Source organism: Sus scrofa, chromosome X (assembly GCF_000003025.6).
Source record: "Sus scrofa isolate TJ Tabasco breed Duroc chromosome X, Sscrofa11.1, whole genome shotgun sequence".
NCBI lineage: Eukaryota > Metazoa > Chordata > Mammalia > Artiodactyla > Suidae > Sus > Sus scrofa.
This window is the reverse complement of record NC_010461.5, coordinates 98,723,459-98,743,512: the sequence shown is the minus strand read 5'-3', so window position 1 is coordinate 98,743,512 and position 20,054 is coordinate 98,723,459. Positions and strand designations below refer to the sequence as shown.

General features: G+C 41.2%; 2 protein-coding genes and 1 pseudogene across 11 annotated transcripts in view; 1 reads left to right on the top strand and 2 right to left on the bottom strand.

The window, feature by feature from the left end:
- On the bottom strand, positions 546–13,655 carry MCTS1 (MCTS1, re-initiation and release factor). 9 transcript variants are annotated; one of them, XR_002340879.1, is made up of 5 exons: positions 13,294–13,655; positions 11,420–11,451; positions 7,005–7,268; positions 3,426–3,507; positions 546–1,586 (listed from the first exon to the last, which is right to left on the bottom strand). XR_002340879.1 is itself a non-coding variant. In XM_021080806.1 (5 exons), the coding sequence occupies exons 1-5, from the start codon at positions 13,413–13,415 to the stop codon at positions 1,526–1,528; spliced, it is 297 nt and encodes a 98-aa protein (XP_020936465.1). In that variant the 5' UTR covers positions 13,416–13,655; the 3' UTR covers positions 546–1,525. The 9 variants fall into 9 exon arrangements, 1 of the variants encoding a protein (XP_020936465.1); XR_001302682.2 differs by having other exon boundaries at positions 7,150–7,268; XR_002340880.1 differs by lacking the exon at positions 13,294–13,655 and adding an exon at positions 12,683–12,821.
- Positions 12,931–20,054, top strand: part of CUL4B (cullin 4B) — a 61,638-nt gene continuing 54,514 nt past the window's right edge. Inside the window, exon 1 of one of the 2 annotated variants that reach the window (XM_013986357.2) lies at positions 12,931–13,065. The gene's annotated coding sequence lies outside the window, so the exon portion shown is untranslated. The remainder of the gene's footprint in view (positions 13,066–20,054) is intronic. The other variant, XM_021080804.1, reaches the window with a different exon arrangement.
- Positions 17,032–19,067, bottom strand: LOC100511974 (annotated as a pseudogene).

The following is a 20,054-nucleotide window of genomic DNA, read 5'->3' as shown; positions in this document are numbered from 1 at the left end:
TTTCTGCTGTGCTACGATGGGAACTCCCAATTTGATTGCTTAATTAATTTAAAGGGAAAATGAAGGAGGGGGAACTTATAGATTAAAAGGGACTTAAATAATCTTGTAAGGTACCAATTTCAAGCAGACCAACCGTTAATAAAAGAGAGGTCAATTTGTCACATATTTGAACACAGTCCAGATATCTGTTCATATTAATAAAGTTAAAAATTGTAGCTGTGATATGATACTATAGTTTTTTTTTAACTTATCTTTTTGTTTTGTTTTGTTTTGCTTTTTAGGGCTGCACCTGCAGCATGTGGAAGTTCCCAGGCTAGGGGTCAAATAAGAGCTGCAGCTGCCGGCCACAGCTACAGCCACAGCCTGTGCAACATGGAACATGCAACCTACACCACAGCTCGTGGCAACACCAGATCCTTAACCCACTGAGGAAAGCCAGGGACTGAACCCACATCCTCATGGATACTAGTTGGATTCTTAACTTGCTGAGCCACAACAGGAACTCCAAAAAAACACTTATCTTTTAAAGATACATATTAAAGAAATTATGGAAGTTCCCACTGTGGTGCAACAGGATCGAGGCACCTCTGGAGCATCAGGATTCAGGTTCAATCCCTGACCCAGCACAGTGGGCAATACCACAGCAGTAGGTTGCAACTGCTGCTCAGATCTGATCCCTAGCCCAAGAACTCCATATGCCGGGGGGCGGCCAAAAAAGAAAAAAAAAATTATGGATGAATCAATATATCTGAGATTTGCTTCATAATTGGGGAGTGGAGTGGGAAGGAATGAGTGAGATATAGATGAAATAATATTGGCCGGGAATTGAAGCTGGGTGATGGATACAGAGAATGTCCATTATCCTCTTCTCCCCATACTTTCCTAAATGTTCAGAATTTTCCATAATGAAGAGAATATTTCCAAATGAAAATAAAAACAACCACAGCAGAAATTCCCTTGTGGCACAATGAGTTAAGGCTCCAGCATTGCTGCACCTGGTAGCAACTGTGATCCAGGTTCAATCCCTAGCCTCGGAACCTCCATAGGCCATGGGTACAGCAAAAAAACAAAAAACACAACCACAGCAAACAAAAAAAAAACACACACACAAAAGAGAGGGGGCACTACTAGGTTCCCTGGGATAAAAATCCTAGTCTAGCTTCAAGCCCCATTAAGTAGTCATATTCACAGGGCGGGGGGGATGTCAGCCATACAGCAAGTTCATTTACCAAGTCTTGCCGTTCATCTTAAATCGTTAGCCTGAGAAAGGACATTAAGTTGTCTGAGTTTGGTTTCTTACCAGATACCTTTTAATGTCCAAGTTTATTACCCAAATTTAATGTGAGTTTAAGAAAATATAATTTTTGAAGCTAACAGCGTTTTAGCATCTGTCGAATTTATTAAGCATAACCACAGAGGTATTGCCTTCATGCTGTCACACACAGACACAAACACAGATACAGCACAATATCCATATTTAGCCCAAGTACATTCCTTCTGAGGCTCATTTATATGTCTTCATATGCTACAGCCCATCATTTAAATAATGGATATTTTCAATACCAATTCCTTTGTTGACTTTCTCACTGTAGAAGGAATAAAGCACATAAACATATTGTTACTTTTTTTTTTTTTTTGGTCTTTTGTCTTTTTTAGGGCCACCCCCACGGCATATGGAGGTTCCCAGACTAGGGGTCGAATTGGAGCTGCCGGCCTACACTACGGCCACAGCAACGCCGGATCTGAGCCGCCTCTGCAACCTACACCACAGCTCACAGCAACACTGGATCCTTAACCCACTGAGTGAGGCCAGGGATCAAACCCACAACCTCACGATTCCTAGTCAGATTCATTTCCACTGCGCCATGACGGGAACTCCTGTTACACATTTTTATAGGCTTACTATGGTAAATATAATTCAGGGTACATTACTATTTCACAATTGTTGAGCCACACGTAGGGGATTTTTTTAAATTATTACACTAACATTATCACCTATATTAAACTATAGTACTCTGCTACAGTTCATGTTTTAAAGTGATTCTAGGGATCTAACTAGTGCATCTATAGAAACAGTAATAATGTCATCAAACCAGGAGAACATCAAAGTGTTATCATTAGCCCTGAAACTAAAGTAATAGGAATAATTTGGTCATCAAATGAGCCCCAATATTTTTAAGCATACTGACTGTATTCTGGTACCATATCTTTAATATTTCCTTAATATTTTATACCACCAGGTCAAATTATAAGATAACTACTCTGTGGTGCTGAATTATGTCACTGTTTTTAAAAACTAGCAGCAAAATGTCTTTCCCCAAAACTAATTTAAATGATACGAGGAGTTCCCATCGTGGCTCAGTGGTTAACGAATCCGTCTAGGAACCATGAGGTTGTGGGTTCCATCCCTGGCCTCGCTCAGTGGGTTAAGGATCGGGTGTTGCCGTGAGCTGTGGTGTGGGTCGAAGACGTGGCTCGGATCCCGTGTTGCTGTGGCTCTGGTGTAGGCTGGTGGCTACAGCTCCTATTCGATCCCTAGCCTGGGAACCTTCATATGCCACAGGAGTGGGCCTAGAAAAGGCAAAAAGAAAAAAAAAAATCATACGAAATTAAAAAAATTCCTAGGAGCTCCCACTGTGGGTCAGCGGGTTAAGAAGCCAACCAGTATCCATGAGGATGGGAGTTCAATCCCTGGCCTTGCTCAGCAGGTTAAGGATCCTCCGTTGCCTTGAGCTGTGGCATAGGTCACAGGTGCAGCTCAGGATGGCATTGCTGTGGCTGTGGTACAGGCCAGCAGCTGCAGTTCCGATTTGACCCCTAGCCTGGGAACTTCCTGCAGGTTCAGCCCTAAAAAGCTAAATAAATAAATAAGGAGTTCCTGTCGGGGCACAGCGGAAATGAATCTGACTAGGAACCATGAGGGTGTGAGTTGGATCCTTGGCCTCGCTCAGTGGATTAAGGATCCGGTGTTGCCATGAGCTGTGGTGTAGGTCGCAGAGGCGGCTCAGATCTGGCGATGCTGTGGCTGTGGCGTAAGCCGGCGGCTACAGCTCTGGCTACAGCTCGGATTAAACCCCTAGCCTGGGAACCTCCATATGCCTCAGGTGCAGCCCTCAAAAGATAAATAAATAAAATAAATAAATAAATAAAATTTAAAAATTACTAAAAATACTACATACATATAAAACAGCTGTGTTGGCACACAGGTTCTTTTCAGAGTGCTTAAAAAAGAATGCAATCCCAGAGACAAAAATAGGCATCAATGGCTTCCTAAGTGTTATTAGGAAAAATAAAAAATGAGGCTTCAGTGCTTAAATATCTGTAAGATGTGGAATGTATGAGAGCAAATTTCACCTTTAATTCCGACGCCTCCTGCATAGGTTACCTATATCTCAAAAGCTAAGGGGACCTAATCAGAGACTTACATATCTTCTGCAGACATCCTCATGACTCCAACACACAGGGCATGCTGTTTTCCTTCTGCCATGATTGCCTGAAAACACAGGGCTAAGAAAATAATTTATCTATCAAAATGCCTTGGAGAGGGGGTGTCACATGACTACTTAAGCCACTCTGAACCCAAACTGCCTTCTCACTTAGCCCATTAACTCCTTGAGGGCAAGGACCTAGCAAAGTTTATGGGCACATTGCAATAATCAATAATGCTAAATCAATGAATCTAATAATCATTATTGGTTTTAAAGTCAAATGTTAACAATGCCAACAAAAGAAAAAGTCACGCAAAAAAAAAAGGAGATAAAATTTCTTGCATATAAATATTAAAAACTGAAATAAATAAATATCAATTGTTCTAGTGCTTAAATCACTACATGGTGGATTTATATAAAGAACACATTAATGAATTCTCCTATGGCTCAATGGGTTAAGGATCCGGCCTTGCAGTCAGCTCTGGTGTAAGCCAGGGGCTACAGCTCCGATTAGACCCCTAGTCTGGGATCCTCCATATGCCTCGGGTGCGGCTCTAAAAAAACAAAAAAACAAAACAAAACAAAGAATTAAATCCCCAATCTATCTTTAACAGCCCAGTGTAAGCTAGGAGTCCTACAATCAATGAATGCCTTTTTTCAGGGATCAATGCTTTTAGAAGAACATACAGATCCTGAGGCTTTGGCTGAAATTCTCTTGAAACTTGTAAATCAACCACATATTCTTTCTCTTTTTTTGTCTTTTGTCTTTTTAGGGCTGCACCCACAGCATATGGAGGTTTCCAGGCTAGGGGTCTTATTGGAGCTACAGCTGCCGGCCTACACCACAGCCACAGCTACACCAGATCCGAGCCACGTCTGCAGCCTACACACCACAGCTCATGGCAACGCTGGATCCTTAACCCACAACCAGGGAGTGAACCCACAACCTCATGGTTCCCAGTCGGATTTGTTTCCGCTGTGCCACGATGCCAACGGCACATTCTTTAGAAAATAAGACCTACTCATCTGTGAGAACAGAAGCTTTATTGATGACAGAACTGCTGCTTTAAAAACTTGAAGAATCTAAGTAATGGGAAACTGATATCTGAGTGCAGAATGCTTGCTCTAAACTGAGTCTTCAGCAACTATGGAGACAGCAGACCTGAGCTGCAGGAGAAAGCATCATTACTGAAGAAAACACTTGAAAATCTAGAATAAATTAGAAGGGAAGAAACAAACAAGTGCCATGTTCATTGGGGACTGAAATGGTGGTATTCTTCGAAAAACCAAGTGAGGAAAAATAAAGATTAATCTTTAGCATGCATCATTCCTTGGCTGAAACAAACAAAAAAAGCCTTAAAAAAAAAAAAAAAAAAAAAAAAGCCCAGGAGTTCCTGGTGTGGCTCAGCGGTAACGAGCCCAACTAGTATCCATGAGGAGGCGGGTTCAATCCATGGCCTCACTCAGTGGGTTGAGGATCCAGCTTTGCCATGAGCTGTGGTGTAGGTCGCAGAGGCGGCTCAGATCTGGCGTTGCTGTGGCTGTGGTGTAGGCTGGCGGCTACAGCTCAGATAGACCCCTAGCCTGAGAATTTCCATATGCCACAGGTGTGGCCATAAAAAGACAAAAAAAAAGGCTAGTGTAAGTTTCAATCTATTGGGAACAACCATAATGTTTTTGGTTATCATCTGAAGTGTCTAGAATGTTAAACATTGCAGTACATATTTTAAAAAGTATAGGTTCAAGGGCACACAGTACCTCTCTGTACTAGTTTTACAACTTTCCAAAAGTCCATAACTTTTCAAAATAAAAGTTATTTAAAAGGTAAAAAGTAAAAGCTAGGGGAGTTCCCATGTGGCTTAATGGGTTAAGGATCCAGGGTCATCACTGCAGTGGCTCAGGTTACTGCTGTGGCATGGGTTCATTCCCTGGCCTGGGAACTTCCACATGCCTCAGGAATGGCCAAAAAAAAAAGGAAGTAAAGGCAAGGTGCCAAGAAAAATTCCCATTTAGGGGACATTTCAGAACTATAAACTTCAAAACTTAGAAAAAGCATAAACATAAAAAAGTAACCTGTCCTCACAGAATACTTTTCTCTATTGGTTTTCAATTCATTCACTCAACATTCCACAAAACTTTGAGCACCTATTATGTGACCAGTATCTATGTCAATACAAGCTGTCCCTAAGATATAAATATATGACTTATACTACCTCTCAGATATAACTGCCACAAGAGAGGACACCCTCCTTTTGAGCAAATGACACATTCCTTTTTTTTTTTTTTTTTTTTTAGGGCTGCACTCATGGCATATGGAATTCCCAGGCTAGGGGTCAAAATCAGAGCTATAGCTGCTGGCCTACACCACAGCCATAGCAACGCCAGATCTGAGCTCTGTCTGTGACCTACACCACAGCACACAACAATGCCAGATCCTTAACCCACTATGGCCAGGGGTCAAACCTGTGTCCTCATGGATACTAGTTGGATTGTTACCACTGAGCCATGATGGGAACTCCAACACACATTCTTAAACCCACTCCAATGGCCTTTTCACTCCAGTGATTTCTCCATTCCCTCTAAGTATGGTTCCTTTTCTCAACCTGAGGCAAATGGCCATGATGACAAAGGAGATGTCCTCCTGTCCAGACTAGTTGACCAAAAAACTAATCTAGAATATAGCTGAAACAGCACTGTAGAAATGGAAATAATTTGCATTACTCAGATACATCATGCAGAATTACTCATCATGAGTGAATAGATCCTTAAGAACTATCTGGGACTTTAACATTTCTCTTTGAGAAAACATGTGCTGAGGCCCAAACAATCAGCTTAAAAATGAACTTTAAAATAAAAGTTGGGGATCGCCCATAGTTCCCACACTACTCACTTTTAACATTTTACCTGGTGCCTAAGTTCTTTTCTCTCTCTTCCTCTTTTTTTTTTTTTTTTTGGCCGTAGTGAGCAGCAGCTTGATGTAGGTTCTCAGTTCCCAGACCAGGGAATGAACCCAGGCCACAGCAGTGAAAGTGCTGAGTCCTAACCACTAGACCACCAGGGAACTCCCTCTTTTCCCTTTTGAGCGCTTCTACTCCAGTGTATCTGGGGTAAGTCAAATGTAAAAGTAGCAAGATGATGTCCAGATAAGTGATCCAATCATATCATATACATCCTCTCCATTAATAATCAAGAGTTTTATAACACTGGGCCCCAACTGAGCTGAAATGTAGCTTGGACTCTTGTACTACTTGTTCTCATTTAATTTCTAAGATGGGCATAATATTGTCTCAAGAAATAACGTTGCTTCAGAGTTCCCATTGTGACTCAATGAGTTAAGAACCTGACCAGCATGCATGAGGATGTGGATTCCATCCCTAGCCTCGCTCAGTGGGTTAAGGATCCAGAGTTGCCGTGAGCTGTGGTGTAGGACAGCAGCTGCAGCTCCGATTCCACCCCTAGCCTGGGAACTTCCATATGCCACAGGAGCAGCCCTAAACAGAATAATAATAATAATAATAATAATAATAATAATAATGTTGCTTCCCACATCTTAGAAAGGCATGAGATAACAGTAACCTCCAAAAAAGTACTTCTCATGTTCTCTTCGATGATGGATCTTTCAGTAATAACAAGAGCACAATGAACATATTTTTCAAGAGTTACAGCATTGTAGGAAGAGTTGTTTCAAGAGTTGTAGGAAGAATACAACAATCGTATCTACCGCAGCAGGGTAAAGTTTAGCTCCAGGAGAAGTTAAGCCTGGACACATGATATTTGCTCCACTGAGCACAAATTTGATGGCTCCTTTATCAACCTGCTGGTGTGGCAGGATAAAAGGATCTAGAAGAAAAGAAATACATTACATAAATTAATAGGACTCAACAGAAAAAGGCAAAGGACATGAACAAATATTCCCTCAAATTAGAGTACTCTGAAAGATGCAAAATAAAACACCTTCCTTCACTTATTCGTGTGTGTGTGTGTGTGTGTGTGTGTGTGTCTTTTGTCATTTTAGGACCGCACCCACGGCACATGGAGGTTCCCAAGCTAGGGGTCCAATCGGATCTTTTGCCGCCGCCCTAGGCCACAGCCACAGCAACACCAGATCCGAGCCAAGTCTGTGACCTATACCACAGCTCACGGCAAAGCCGGATCCCCAATCCACTGAGCGAGGCCAGGGATCGAACCCACAACCTAATGGTTCCCAGTCAGATTCGTTTCCTCTGGGCCACAACGGGAACTCCAAATTGGTATATATTTTTAAGAAAAATAAGCCCCAGTGCTAGCAAGAGTGTGGGAAAGCTGGCATTCCCATATACCGCTAGAAGGTTTATAAATGGATACAACCTTTCCTTTGGACTACTTAGCACAATGTATCAACGGCCTTGAAAAAGTTCAAACTCTTTGACTCTGTCTGTAATTCTACTTCTAGGACTTTATCCTAAGAAAAAATAAGAGATGCATGATAATGATATATTTAGGTAGAAAGATATTCATTATAGCACTAATATTTATATTAGAAATAAACCGGAGGGGTTCCCATCATGGTGCAGCAGAAACAAATCTGACTAGGAACCATGAGGTTGCAGGTTTGATCCCTGGCCTCACTCAGTGGGTTAAGGATCCGGTGTTGCTGTGAGCTGTGGTGCAGGTTGCAGACGCGGCTTGGATCTGGCGTTGTTGTGGCTGTGATGTAGGCCAGTGGCTACAGCTCTGATTCGACCCATAGCCTGGGAACCTCCATATGCCGTGGGTGTGGCCCTAAAAAGACAAAAGACTAAATAAATAAATAAACAAACAAGCAAACAAACAAACTGGGAATCAGCCTAAATGTCCAACAATAAAGTAAGAGATAAATGACTTAAACTATGTCTATAGGAGTTCCCGTCGTGGCACAGTGGTTAACAAATCCAATTAGGAACCATGAGGTTGCAGGTTCGATCCCTGGCCTCACTCAGTGGGTTAAGGATCTGGCGTTGCCATGAACTGTGCTGTAGGATTCAGACTCGGCTTGGATCCCGAGTTGCTGTGGCTGTGGTATAGGCCGGCGGCTACAGCTCCAATGGGACTCCTAGCCTGGGAACCTCCATATGCTGCGGGAAGCGGCCCTAGAAAAGGCAAAAAGACAAAAAAACAAAACAAAACAAAACAAAAACCTATGTCTATAATATCTATATACTAGAACCACTTTTTTTGGATAATATGTAATACCCTGGAAAATGTCCATAATATGTGATGAGTGAAAAAAAAGAAGAAAAAACTGCCCAAAAGATCAGTGGTTGCTAAGGGTTAAAGGAGAGCAGGAGATGGGAGGGATGAATAGGCAAAGCGCAGAGGATTTTTAGGGCAGTGAAACTTTTCTGTGGGGTTTGGGGGTGGGCTGGGGTTTGGGATGGAAATGCTATAAAATTGGGTTGTGATGATCACTGTACAACTATAAATGTAATAAATGTAATAAAATTCATTGAATTAAAAAAAGAAACTATTCTGTAAGATACTATAACGGTGGATACACCATATTATGCAACTGAAAAAATCCACAGAATGTATAGCACACGGAATAAACCCTAATGTAAACTATGGACTTTAGTTAATTATAATAATGTAGCAATACTGGTTCACCGGTTAAATAAATGAGGCACACCAATGCAGGATATTAATAAGAAAGGAGGAGTTCCCATCATGGCACAGCAGAAACGAATCCGACTAGGAACCATGAGGTTGTGGGTTCAATCCCTGGCCTCAATCAGTGGGTTAAGGATCCAGCTTTGCCATGAGCTGTGGTGTAGGTCGCAGACACAGCTCGGATCTGGCGTTGCTGTGGCTGTGGTGTAGGCCAGCGGCTATAGCTCCCATTCGACCCCTAGTCTGGGAACCTCCATGTGCTGCGTGAGCAGCCCTAAAAAGCAAAATAAATAAATAAATAAGAAGAAGAAGAAAGGAAGGGTGGGGAGAAAGTATATAGGAACTCTGTACTTTCTGTTCATTTTTTTTCTATAAATCTAAAACTGCTCTAAAAAGGTCTATGTATTAAAAAACAAAAACTATATATAACAGCCAAATTTAAAAAGGAAAAAAATAGGAGTTCTCATCAAGGCTCAGCAGTAACAAACCAACTAGTATCCACGAGGACTCGGGTTCAATCCCTGGCCTCGCTCAGTGGGTTAAGGATACAACTTTGCCAAGAACTGTGGTGTACACAGGCACAACTCGGATCTGGCCTTGCTGTGACTGTAGTGTAGGCCGGCAGCTACAGCTCCAATTTGACCCCTAGCCTGGGAACCTCCATATGCCATGGGTGCAGCCCTAAAAAGACAAGAAAATAGGAGTTCCCATCGTGGCGCAGTGGTTAACGAATCCGACTAGGAACCATGAGGTTGCGGGTTCCATCCCTGCCCTTGCTCAGTGGGTTAACCATCCGGCATTGCCGTGAGCTTAGGTTGCAGACTCGGATCGGATCCCGCGTTGCTGTGGCTCTGGCATAGGCCGGTGGCTACGGCTCCGATTCGACCCCTAGCCTGGGAACCTCCATATGCCGCAGGAGCGGCCCAAGAAATAGCAAAAAGACAAAAAAAAAAAAAAAAAAAGACAAGAAAATAAAAAGGGAAAAAATGCATTTAAATATAACACATAGATATATATACAATACAGGAAATAACTGGTTGGAAGTACACTGACATACTAATGATGGTTACCTCGAGGTCATGGGAATACAAGTAATTTTATTTCTGTATTTTCCAAATCTCTAGAATGAATACACATTCCTTTTGTAATTTAAAAAAATTATTTTTTCTGTGTTTATATGTATCTACTATTAATTCATAACTTAACAATGAAAGGATCCCTGAAAGATTTAAAACAATGACTGTAGCAAAAACTTTTTAGACTTCTCAGGGGTCGAATCAAAGCCTTAGCTGCCAACCTACACCACAGCCACAGCAACACCAGATCCAAGCCTTGTCTATGACCTACACCACAGCTCACGGCACGCTGGATCCTTAACCCACTGAGCGAGGCTGGGAAGCAAACCCACGTCTTCATGGATCCTAGTCGGGTTCGTTAACCGCTGGGCCATGAAGGAAACTCCCATATCTCTATTTATACACACACATTTTTTTTCTCTACCATTTGGCATTTTAGACATATTGCTTCACACATGCCAGATACTCTATGATTTAAAAAGCAGAAATTTTACTTCACAGTTTAAGAATTCTTGTGTACTGGGATCGCACCTTCCTTTGATTTTCTTTTGTAATGTACTCAATTTAATAACACGCAAATATGGATAGGTAATAAATATCATTTTGTTTCCTAACATCTGACCTTGACACTCAACTAATAATAACTAGGACTCCTACAATTACCTGATGCTTTCCCTTATACAGAATTCTTTCTATGAGGCAAATCTGGATACAAATTTAAAAGAAAATGCTCACAGCACTTATTAGAGTTTGTATAAATATCTAATTGTTGTCTACTCTCCCAACCAGACTGTTAGCTTCCCAGGGACAGGGACCAAGTCTGTCTTTGCTTCCCATTAACGTTCTCAGATGTAAAGTTCAAAAAATATTTGCTGCGGAGTTCTCTTGTGGCAGCGCGTTAAGGATCTGGCATCACTGCAGCCGCTGGGGTTGCTGCTGTGGCACAGTTCAATCCCTGGCCTGGGAATTTCTACATGCCTTGGGTGTGGCCCCCCCCCCAATTTTTGTTGAATGAATGAAGGAACACTCTTTCTTGGAATTTCTGGAATGTATAATGAAAGAATTTGCATTTTTCAGATTTACCACAAGATGGGGAGGGGGGGGATTCATTTTAACTTTATATTCCACATAACCTAGTACTACTAAGTTAATAAGAAGAAGTCATTTTCAGCTCCTTTTGTGTCTTTCCATATCCCCAAATACATATTTCCTAAGAAGACTTACATTTGTGAAGTAATCTTAGGGTTGGATAAAAAGGCGCTTCTCTTTGTCTAAAAAATAGTAACTCACCATTTACTGTAAGGATTTCTATATGTTCATGGCTGTAAGACAAATGTCACAAAGTACCAAGTTAAATATTTTCTTTCAAAAATGAATACGCCAAACATCCTTTAAATAATGTATATACAAAACATGCATATACAGAGATGCAATAAGTTTTAAAATTTTTCAATAAAAAAGAAAAAAATTGTTTAAATCGTTTTACCTATCATACCAGTCCAGTAGAGAAAAGGAGGGAAAAATGAAACCTGCTACAATTTTATTTCACATTTTTATTATTTTAATTTCCTTGTTAGATAATAAAACAAATCTCTAAAGTACAAACTGAAATAAATCCAACTCTGAATAAAAACATTTAATTAACTCTAACAAAATAATCAGTACACAAAGCCACATTTTTCACAAACATAAAAAATTTTTAAAATACAAATAGTGATAAGTTTTATTCATTTAGAGTAGATAGTTGTGAAAATAATTACATTATAGGGCAATCTAATCATGCAATAAATCTAATCATACAATATTCAGCTTCTCTGAGCTTTACACAGAAAAAAAGACTGACCATCTCACTATTTTGACAGGATCTTTCTTAGGCATGATTTGATTAAGCCATGGTTCAATACCTGGAAATTGCTCTATCAATTGATTCTTAATACCCTTTATAACTGAGGTTTTCAACTGGATGAAGTTGGACACATTTTCTTTTTCATCAAATCTGCCAAATGATTTTTGCAAGGAAAAAAAGGCATTTCTAAGAAGACATATCAGAATAGCTAGAGGTATTGTTTTAATTAGTCACCTATTTCCAAGCAAGTATTTAGATGCCTAAAATAATTATGAAATAAATTGTTTTTAAGATACTATTTCCCTTTTATTCTGTCCTGCACAATACCAACGTCTTAATAAAATATTTAAATAAACTGTCATACGTACACAATTAGCAGAGGGACGAGGGAAAGGATATGAAGCATATTTCATATCATAGTCTGTAATCAGCTACACAAATGCCTTTCCTGGAAAATCTTACTCAACTCTACCCAGGAAGAAACTGATTCCCACCTATAACAAAACCCGTGTAAAAAAATCAAAAGCAAAACAAAATAAAATGAAAATACCCTTAAGCGTTAAGATACAAAAGCCCAACTTAATTATAACAGAAAATCAGCCCCTCCTAGGCTCTGTAATCTGCTGAGATTTTTTTCTAAAGTGATGACGACGATGGTATTTAAGATCCCTATTTATTTTTGCTCAAAACGTCGTGCACAAAACCACCTTCCTTTGCCCACGTTCCCCCTGTGCTTTTTGCGTCTATCAAAACTGGAAGGCAATCTCACTAGGTAGGTTCCCAAAGAACTTTTGTCTTCCTTACGCTCAATAGCCTATGCGGCAATCACGGTATTTTCAAAACAAAGTTAATCTGGCAGCTAGGCAATAGGCATGACAGGCCGCTAGCTTCCTGTCACCCAGACTCCTTCACTCCCATGACCCAGGAAGTCAAGCCTTCCCTTATTCGGTTCATAACTAATAACCACATGGCAGTGAGTGCAGGGCTCAGCTCTCGGCTAAAGAGCTTATGTCCCTAAATCACAGTACAAGGATGTGATTGGTAGAATCCTTGGGATGGAGATAGGATTGGGAGAAAAAGTAAAAGAGAGGTAAGGAGAAAGAAAATGAGGGTGGGAGGACCGAAACCCATTTGAGGACTGGATGAAAGGCTTAAAGAAGTGTTGCAAGTTGCGAGTTGAGAGCATAGGACTATAGAAAACCTTAGGGAGTAAGGATGGCTGGGGCTGGGAAGAGAGAAAGGGAATTTTTGCTCTCGCCCTCTTCCCCACCCCCACCCCCTTTGTGAGCATACGATGGAGGCCACAGTATGTCCTTACTTCTTGAACATGATCCAAGGTGAAGAGGGCGACGATAGGGAAGGGCCCAGAACGGGGCGGGGGCGGGGGGGACTGAATTAGCAAGGGTCCCGCAGGTTCCCTTACACGAGGAAGGCCGGCATTGACAGTCGGAGCTGTTGTCGTTATCCGGAAAGGCAGACAGCCAGCCTCACTTTAAGGTTCTTAGTGAAATTTGACTACTTCCGCTTCTCTAAATACGTCGGCGCTTTTGCCGGCCCTTTTTGGGTTACCGATCCCTATCCAGAGCGGGTAACTGAAGGGCGGGACTTGAAAAGGAAGAAGAGCTAGAGCAATCATCCTAGTAGCAGGAAGAGAAGAATGGAGTGGGCGGGGCAATCAATCAAGGTACTATTTAAACCCGTTGCGTCACTACGGATTCCTCAAAGGGTCAAGGTTCTTCCGTGTATCGTTGCTACCTGCTGTCAAACAATTTTTTAGTGGGAATGATTTTTGTTTCCCGAAACAACCGAAAGGATTGGTGCTTACCGACCAGCATGAATCTTGGCAAGCCTCTTGACATCATGCTAATGTAGTGGTGGGCTTGCCGAGTTTAGCAAATAAAAATACAGGACACCCTGTACAGGACATTTGGATTTCAGATAAAAATGAATATATTTTCTAGTATAAACTATACCTCATTCAATATTTGGGAAATACTTTATTCCAAAAAAGAAAATTTGCTTGCCTTCTGAATTTAAGTGGGCATCCTGTATTTTAATCGGGGAGCCATACTCACTGGCCAAAGAGAGGTGCCTCCAAAGAATTCACTAGGTTGTGGTCCCCTGCTTCACCCTCATAACCATAAGTTGAGCTTTAAATCAAGAGAACTTCTTGGAGTTCCCTTCGTGGCTCAGTGGTTAACAAACCCGACTAGCATCCATGAGGTCACGGGTTCGATCCCTGGCCTCGCTCAGTGGGTAAAGGATCCAGCGTTAGCGTGAGCTGTGATGTAGGTCGCAGACACGGCTCAAATCCCACGAAGGACTGGCGGCTACAGCTTCTCTTCGACCCCTAGCCTGAGAACCTCCATATACCTGGGAACCTCCACGTGCCGTGGGTGCGGCCCTAAAGAGATAAAAAGACAAAAAGTAAAATAAAAAAAGAGAAATACCTTACTTAAACGATCGAATGTCCTCTAGGCAATCAATGCTAGACTAACTGATTGAAGAAATAACAGCTAAAGAAACACGTTTTACTTATGCAATTTTTTTTGTCTTCTTTTTTGAGGGCCCACAGCATATGGAGGTTCCCAGGCTAGGGGTCTAATCAGAGCTGTAGCTGCCGGCCTGCACCACAGGTCACGGCAATGCTGGATCCTTAACCCACTGAGTAAGGTCAGGGATGGAACCCACAACTCATGGTTCCTAGTTGGATTCGTTTCCGTTGCACCACAACAGGAACTCCCTACTTATGTAATTTTTAAAAGTAGATCAAATCAAGGGTTTTGATCAGCAAAGAAAGCATGGAAAAATACAAAACCTGAACAGGTACTACCTAGGCAGTGGGGTAGGTGTGAAGGGATCTGTAAAATAAATACACCCCTGTCTCTCCAGGGAGCAAATACTCTAGTCTGTACTGGGGAGATGGCCATTTGGGTTGTGTTTGAATTGTACAACCAACTCAACTTGCCTTGATTCCATGGTAGCAACACACTTCTGATTATAATTTAGCTTCTCGTGAGGTTCTGCACAGAAAGAATTTGCTGTTTTCAAATTATATCCCTGTGAACAATTGTTTGGCTTTGTAAATTAGTCATTTAGGATGTTGTTTTCTGCATCAATCTCTTGTGAATGTTCTGAGAGTGAATCCACATTCCCAGCATCAATCAACTCTGTGACATTTAAAGTATTGTTGATGAACATGCAAAACTGAATCCCAGACTCCAACCTGTGATTCGTGCTACACTATTGGGCTTCTTACCAGAAAGGAGAGCTTTCCTCTCCTGGCAACTCTCACATCACCCTGGGAGCCTACCATGTAACAGTAGCTACATTATAACAGCCATAAACAAGGTATTATTAAGGGGTTTGAGGTAAGTGAAAATAGATATTTTATATTCAATCTATACATAATAACACTTTAGTAATAGCTATGTATTACACTAGTAAATAAAAGTTAACTTGATGGACCCCCAAATTAATAACATCTAGATGGACTTCCTAATTTATTGAACTTTTTGAGAAACCTACTAATTTTAGATTTACTAAAAATTAACACAACATTGTTAAGTCAATTACAAGTCAATAAAAATTTTTAAAGATGAAAAGTAAATAAAAAGTATTATGCTGAGTATTTGCAGTGCTAGAAATAATAGCTAACTTTTCATGCTCTAAGAATTATACATACTCTAAATTATGACAAATCCCACATGCATGGAATTAGCTAATTGCTACATGTGCATACATATTTTAATCCACTTTCATACACTCTAATAATCAGAGAAACCAAATCTGAATTATGACAAATTCCCAGTTATGTCATTAGTATGAATGAGGGAGGTATTTAGTTCTGCATGTGCGCTTGAATACCTTTATTCATAACCCATCTACACAGATACATGGGCAGGAGCCCACTTTTCACTGCAGTGTGTCTCTGGTTTTATGTTGTAAATGAGATCATTATAAAGTGGGTTCTGTTTCTCCAAGGTTACAATTAAGGGTTTACTCCTGACAGAACTCATCTTCAAATAAATCACTGCTGCAACAAACAGTATGTCATAAAAGAAGAAATACCTCAAAATAAACCTCTTCAAAAAATGGAATGTATTCATGAAATAGTTATAAAGGACTTTTATGTTTTAGACATACATGCTGTCTATACTATAATTTGTGCATACAGAGTTCCCATTGTGGCTCAGTGGGTTAACAACCCAAACAGTATCCATGAGGATGCAGGTTCGATCCCTGGCCTTGCTCAGTGGGTAAGGATCTGGCATTGCTGTGAGCTGTGGTGCAGGTTGCAGACGTGGCTCGGATCCCAAGTTGCTGTGGCTGTGGTGTAGGCTGACACCAACAGCTCCGATTCGACCCCTTGCCTGGGAACTGCCATATGCCATGGGTGTGGCCCTAAAAAGACAAAAAGTAATAAAAATAAAATAAAATAAAATGCTTACACAGGGGGAGTTCTCGATGGCCTATCAAATTAAGGCTCTTGCATTTTCACCACTGTGGGTCTGGTCACTGTTGTGTGGTGCAGGATTGATTTCTGGGCGAGAAACTTCCACAAGCTGCAAGTGCAGCAAAAAATAACAACAGAACAAACAAGAGAGAACCTGAAATAAACATTGCAGGTCTTGTTTAAAATAATTAATTAATTAAATTAAGTTAAATGCTTACACAGCTATTCCCTGGCCTGGGAATTTCCATATGCCATGGGTGTGACCAGAAAAAAAAAACTCAAATAAACAAAAAACAAAACAAATGAACTCCTATATACTTCCCCCCCTTATCTTTTTATCTTGCTTTTTAAAATTTTATTGAAATATAATTGATTTATAGTGTTGTGTTAGTTTCAGGTGTACAGAATAGTAATTCATATATATATTATGAATATGTTATGAAATATTGACCACAGTTCTCTGTGCTGTATAGTAGGTCCTTTTGAAATATTATGAAATATTGACCATAGTTCTCTGTGCTGTATAGTAGGTCCTTTTTGATCCATATACTTTTACTTTTTTTTTTTTTCATGGTGGCAGGTAGTTTTTTATGCTGTGCCTCAGTAGAGGCGCTAGGACTTGCCCATGGTGCTCTTAATGTACAAAGCCCAGATGTATTGCCAATTTTTCTTGAACAATGACACCAAGAAGTTGACAACTAAGTGGATGTTGTACACAAGCTAATCATCTGTCATCTTCATGTAGCCAACAGCCACTGCCAGACACAGTACCTTCTTTATCTGGAACTTGATGGTGGACTTCACTTCATCAATTTGGCCACCATATTCTCATTGTGGGTCTGCAAGGAAGGAAGGGAACTTGCCAGCCTTATTGAGGCCTGGGCCCAGGATTTGTGGGATCTGCTTGATGAGAGACCAAAAAGGCATTATACTTCTTGGCCAGCTTTTTGATCAATTTTTTATTCTTGTCGAGTTTCTTTGGTGCCTCGATGTCCACGTGTGGGATATACACAGCCTTGGCCTCATCACAATACTGCTGGGCTCCAGATCACGCATGAAAAACTTGGGGCAGGGAGTAGACCTAAACCTAACAGTGCCTGAGAAGTGGTTGTCCTTCTCAGGGTCATAGTTCTTCAGGCGGATTTGAGGCTCCACTGTCTCAAAAAACTTCCCTCGCTTGTGCTGGTTCCCATGCAGGACTTCCCGTGCCGCCTCATACAGGGTGTCTCAGGAGACTGCTTCTCATGGTGCCTGGCAGAGTAATAACTGGAAAAGAGCTGGTCCTTATTCTTTAATATTTGGCTGCACCTGCAGCATGCATAAGTTCCCAGGCTAGGGATTAAACCTAAGCAAGAGCAGTGACCCAAGCCACAGCAGTGACTTAACTTGCTGCTCCAAAAGGGAGCTCCCTGGTCCAAATAGCTTTTTTTTAATTGAAGTATAGTTGATGTACCATATTACAAGTGTGCAAAATAGTGATTTACATTTTTAAATGTTAGATTCCATTCATAATTATAAAAACATCTATACACTTTTTTTTTTTTTTTTTTAGGGCCGCACCTGCAGCATATGGAAGTTCCCAGGCTAGGGGTCAAATCAGAGCTACAGCTGCTGGCCACAGCCACAGCAACACCAGATCCAAGCCATGACTTCGACCTATACCACAGTTCCCCAGCAACAGTGGATCCTCAACCCACTGAGCAAGGCCAGGGATTGAACCCACATCATTATGGTTACTAGTGGGATTCGTTTCCACTGCACCACAACAGGAACTCCAGCTCCCATATACTTTAAATCATCTCTAGATCACTTATAACACCTAATACCTGCTGATACTATGTAAATAGTTGTAAATACAATGTAAATACTATGTAAATAGTTGCCAGCTCTGCAAATTCATGTTTTGCTTTTGGGAACTTCCCAGAATTTTTATTTTGGAATATTTTCAATCTAGGTTGGTTGAATCTGTGGATGTGGAACCCTTGGATGGAGGGCAGGGAGGGCAACTGTGTTCATTTTGGGTTTTCTTTTTTCTTTTTTTTTCCCTTTTTTTGCTTTTTTAGGCCTTCACCTGCTGCATATGGAGATTCCCAGGCTAGGTGTTGAATCAGAGCTGTAGCTGCCAGCCTACACCACAGACACAGCAACACAGGATCCAAGCCGCATCTGCAACCTATATATACCACAGTTCATGGCAATGCCAGATCCTTAACCCACTAAGCAAGGCCAGGGATCGAACCTGTGTCCTCATGGATGTTAGATGCGTTAATCACTGAACCACGTTGGGAACCCTGGTTTTTCTTTTTTATGTTGTATGTTTTCTCCAACTATTTCTGGTAATCCTTTGTTGTGTATGCATATTAGTGAATAAGAAGCAAATCAGTTAGCAAAGATAGCTTGCATGGATTCCCTCTGTAGTTTTGTGCCTCTGACTGGCCTGTTTCCTGAGCCGAAGGACTTTGTGTAAGTGGGTTATGTGTGTTGATCTGTCAGGCTGCCATTTAAGGTAGGTGTGTATGAAGGAGACAGAAAGGCTATTCTCCCCACTCCCTGCAAATTGCCAAAACAATTTTACTCTGGCAGTGGGGAACTTCAGTGTATTTCTCTGTTGTCCAAACCTCCTTCTCGTTCTTCATTTTTCCATATATTTTGTGGAAGTTCAGATTACACCAAGGTCTGCTCTGTTTTTTTCTAGGACCCTACACCGACACTAGAAAACTTTTGGAAACAAATAGCTTACTTTTTTTAGCGTGAAATTTTTAAGTTTTAACTTTGGAATGGATTGGGGGAAGGAGAGGTAGGACTGATCACAAGGGGGCCCAACTGATCCTTTTTTTCTGAATGCAATTCTTTTGACCAGAGAGCCTTTCCTGCTCTTTGCATTTATTCATTCTGAGATTTGATTTTCTCTGGATTTAATCCAGTAATTTTCTCTTGCAGGTTTTGACTAGGCTCCTCCTTCTCTCTTATCAGTATGACCATATCTGATTTCTTTTTTTGTTGTTGTTGTTGTTGTTGTTGTTGCTATTTCTTGGGCCGCTCCTGCGGCATATGGAGGTTCCCAGGCTAGGGGTCCAATCGGAGCTGTAGCCACCGACCTACGCCAGAGCCACAGCAACGCGGGATCCGAGCCGCGTCTGCAACCTACACCACAGCTCACGGCAACACCGGATCGCCAACCCACTGAGCAAGGGCAGGGACCGAACCTGCAACCTCATGGTTCCTAGTCGGATTCGTTAACCACTGCGCCACGACGGGAACTCCCATATCTGATTTCTGTCCTCAAGGGAGTCTTCACAATTTCTAAACCACTGATGATACACTTTCCTTCAGTTTTACTCTTCGTCCTTTTGCTATTCTGATCTTCTAAGAGATTTGAGGAGGGAAGGATGGGGACAAAGTTATAAGTGCTTGGGCTGCCATCTTGATCTAATCTGACCCAAGTCATTTTCTAATGTCAGTTTGACTGAGGCAAGGACAGTGACCAGGGCTCACTCAGAGAGGTCAAGAGAAAGGGCCTCTTCGGTGTAACTTCTGATTACACAGGACTTCTAATAAATATCCATTAGGATTGAGAAATCTAGTATCTATATTTTAGTGCTTCTGAGAAAGCCAAGGTGACA

Excerpts from the sequence above, each read along its gene's own strand:
- MCTS1 (XM_021080806.1), bottom strand. Across the intron at positions 7,269-11,419 it reads AGAAATCCTTACAGTAAATG|ATCCTTTTATCCTGCCACAC; the intron begins GTGAGTTACTAT and ends CTTTTCTTCTAG. Across the intron at positions 3,494-7,149 it reads CTAAACTTTACCCTGCTGCG|GCAATCATGGCAGAAGGAAA; the intron begins GTAGATACGATT and ends CTGTGTTTTCAG.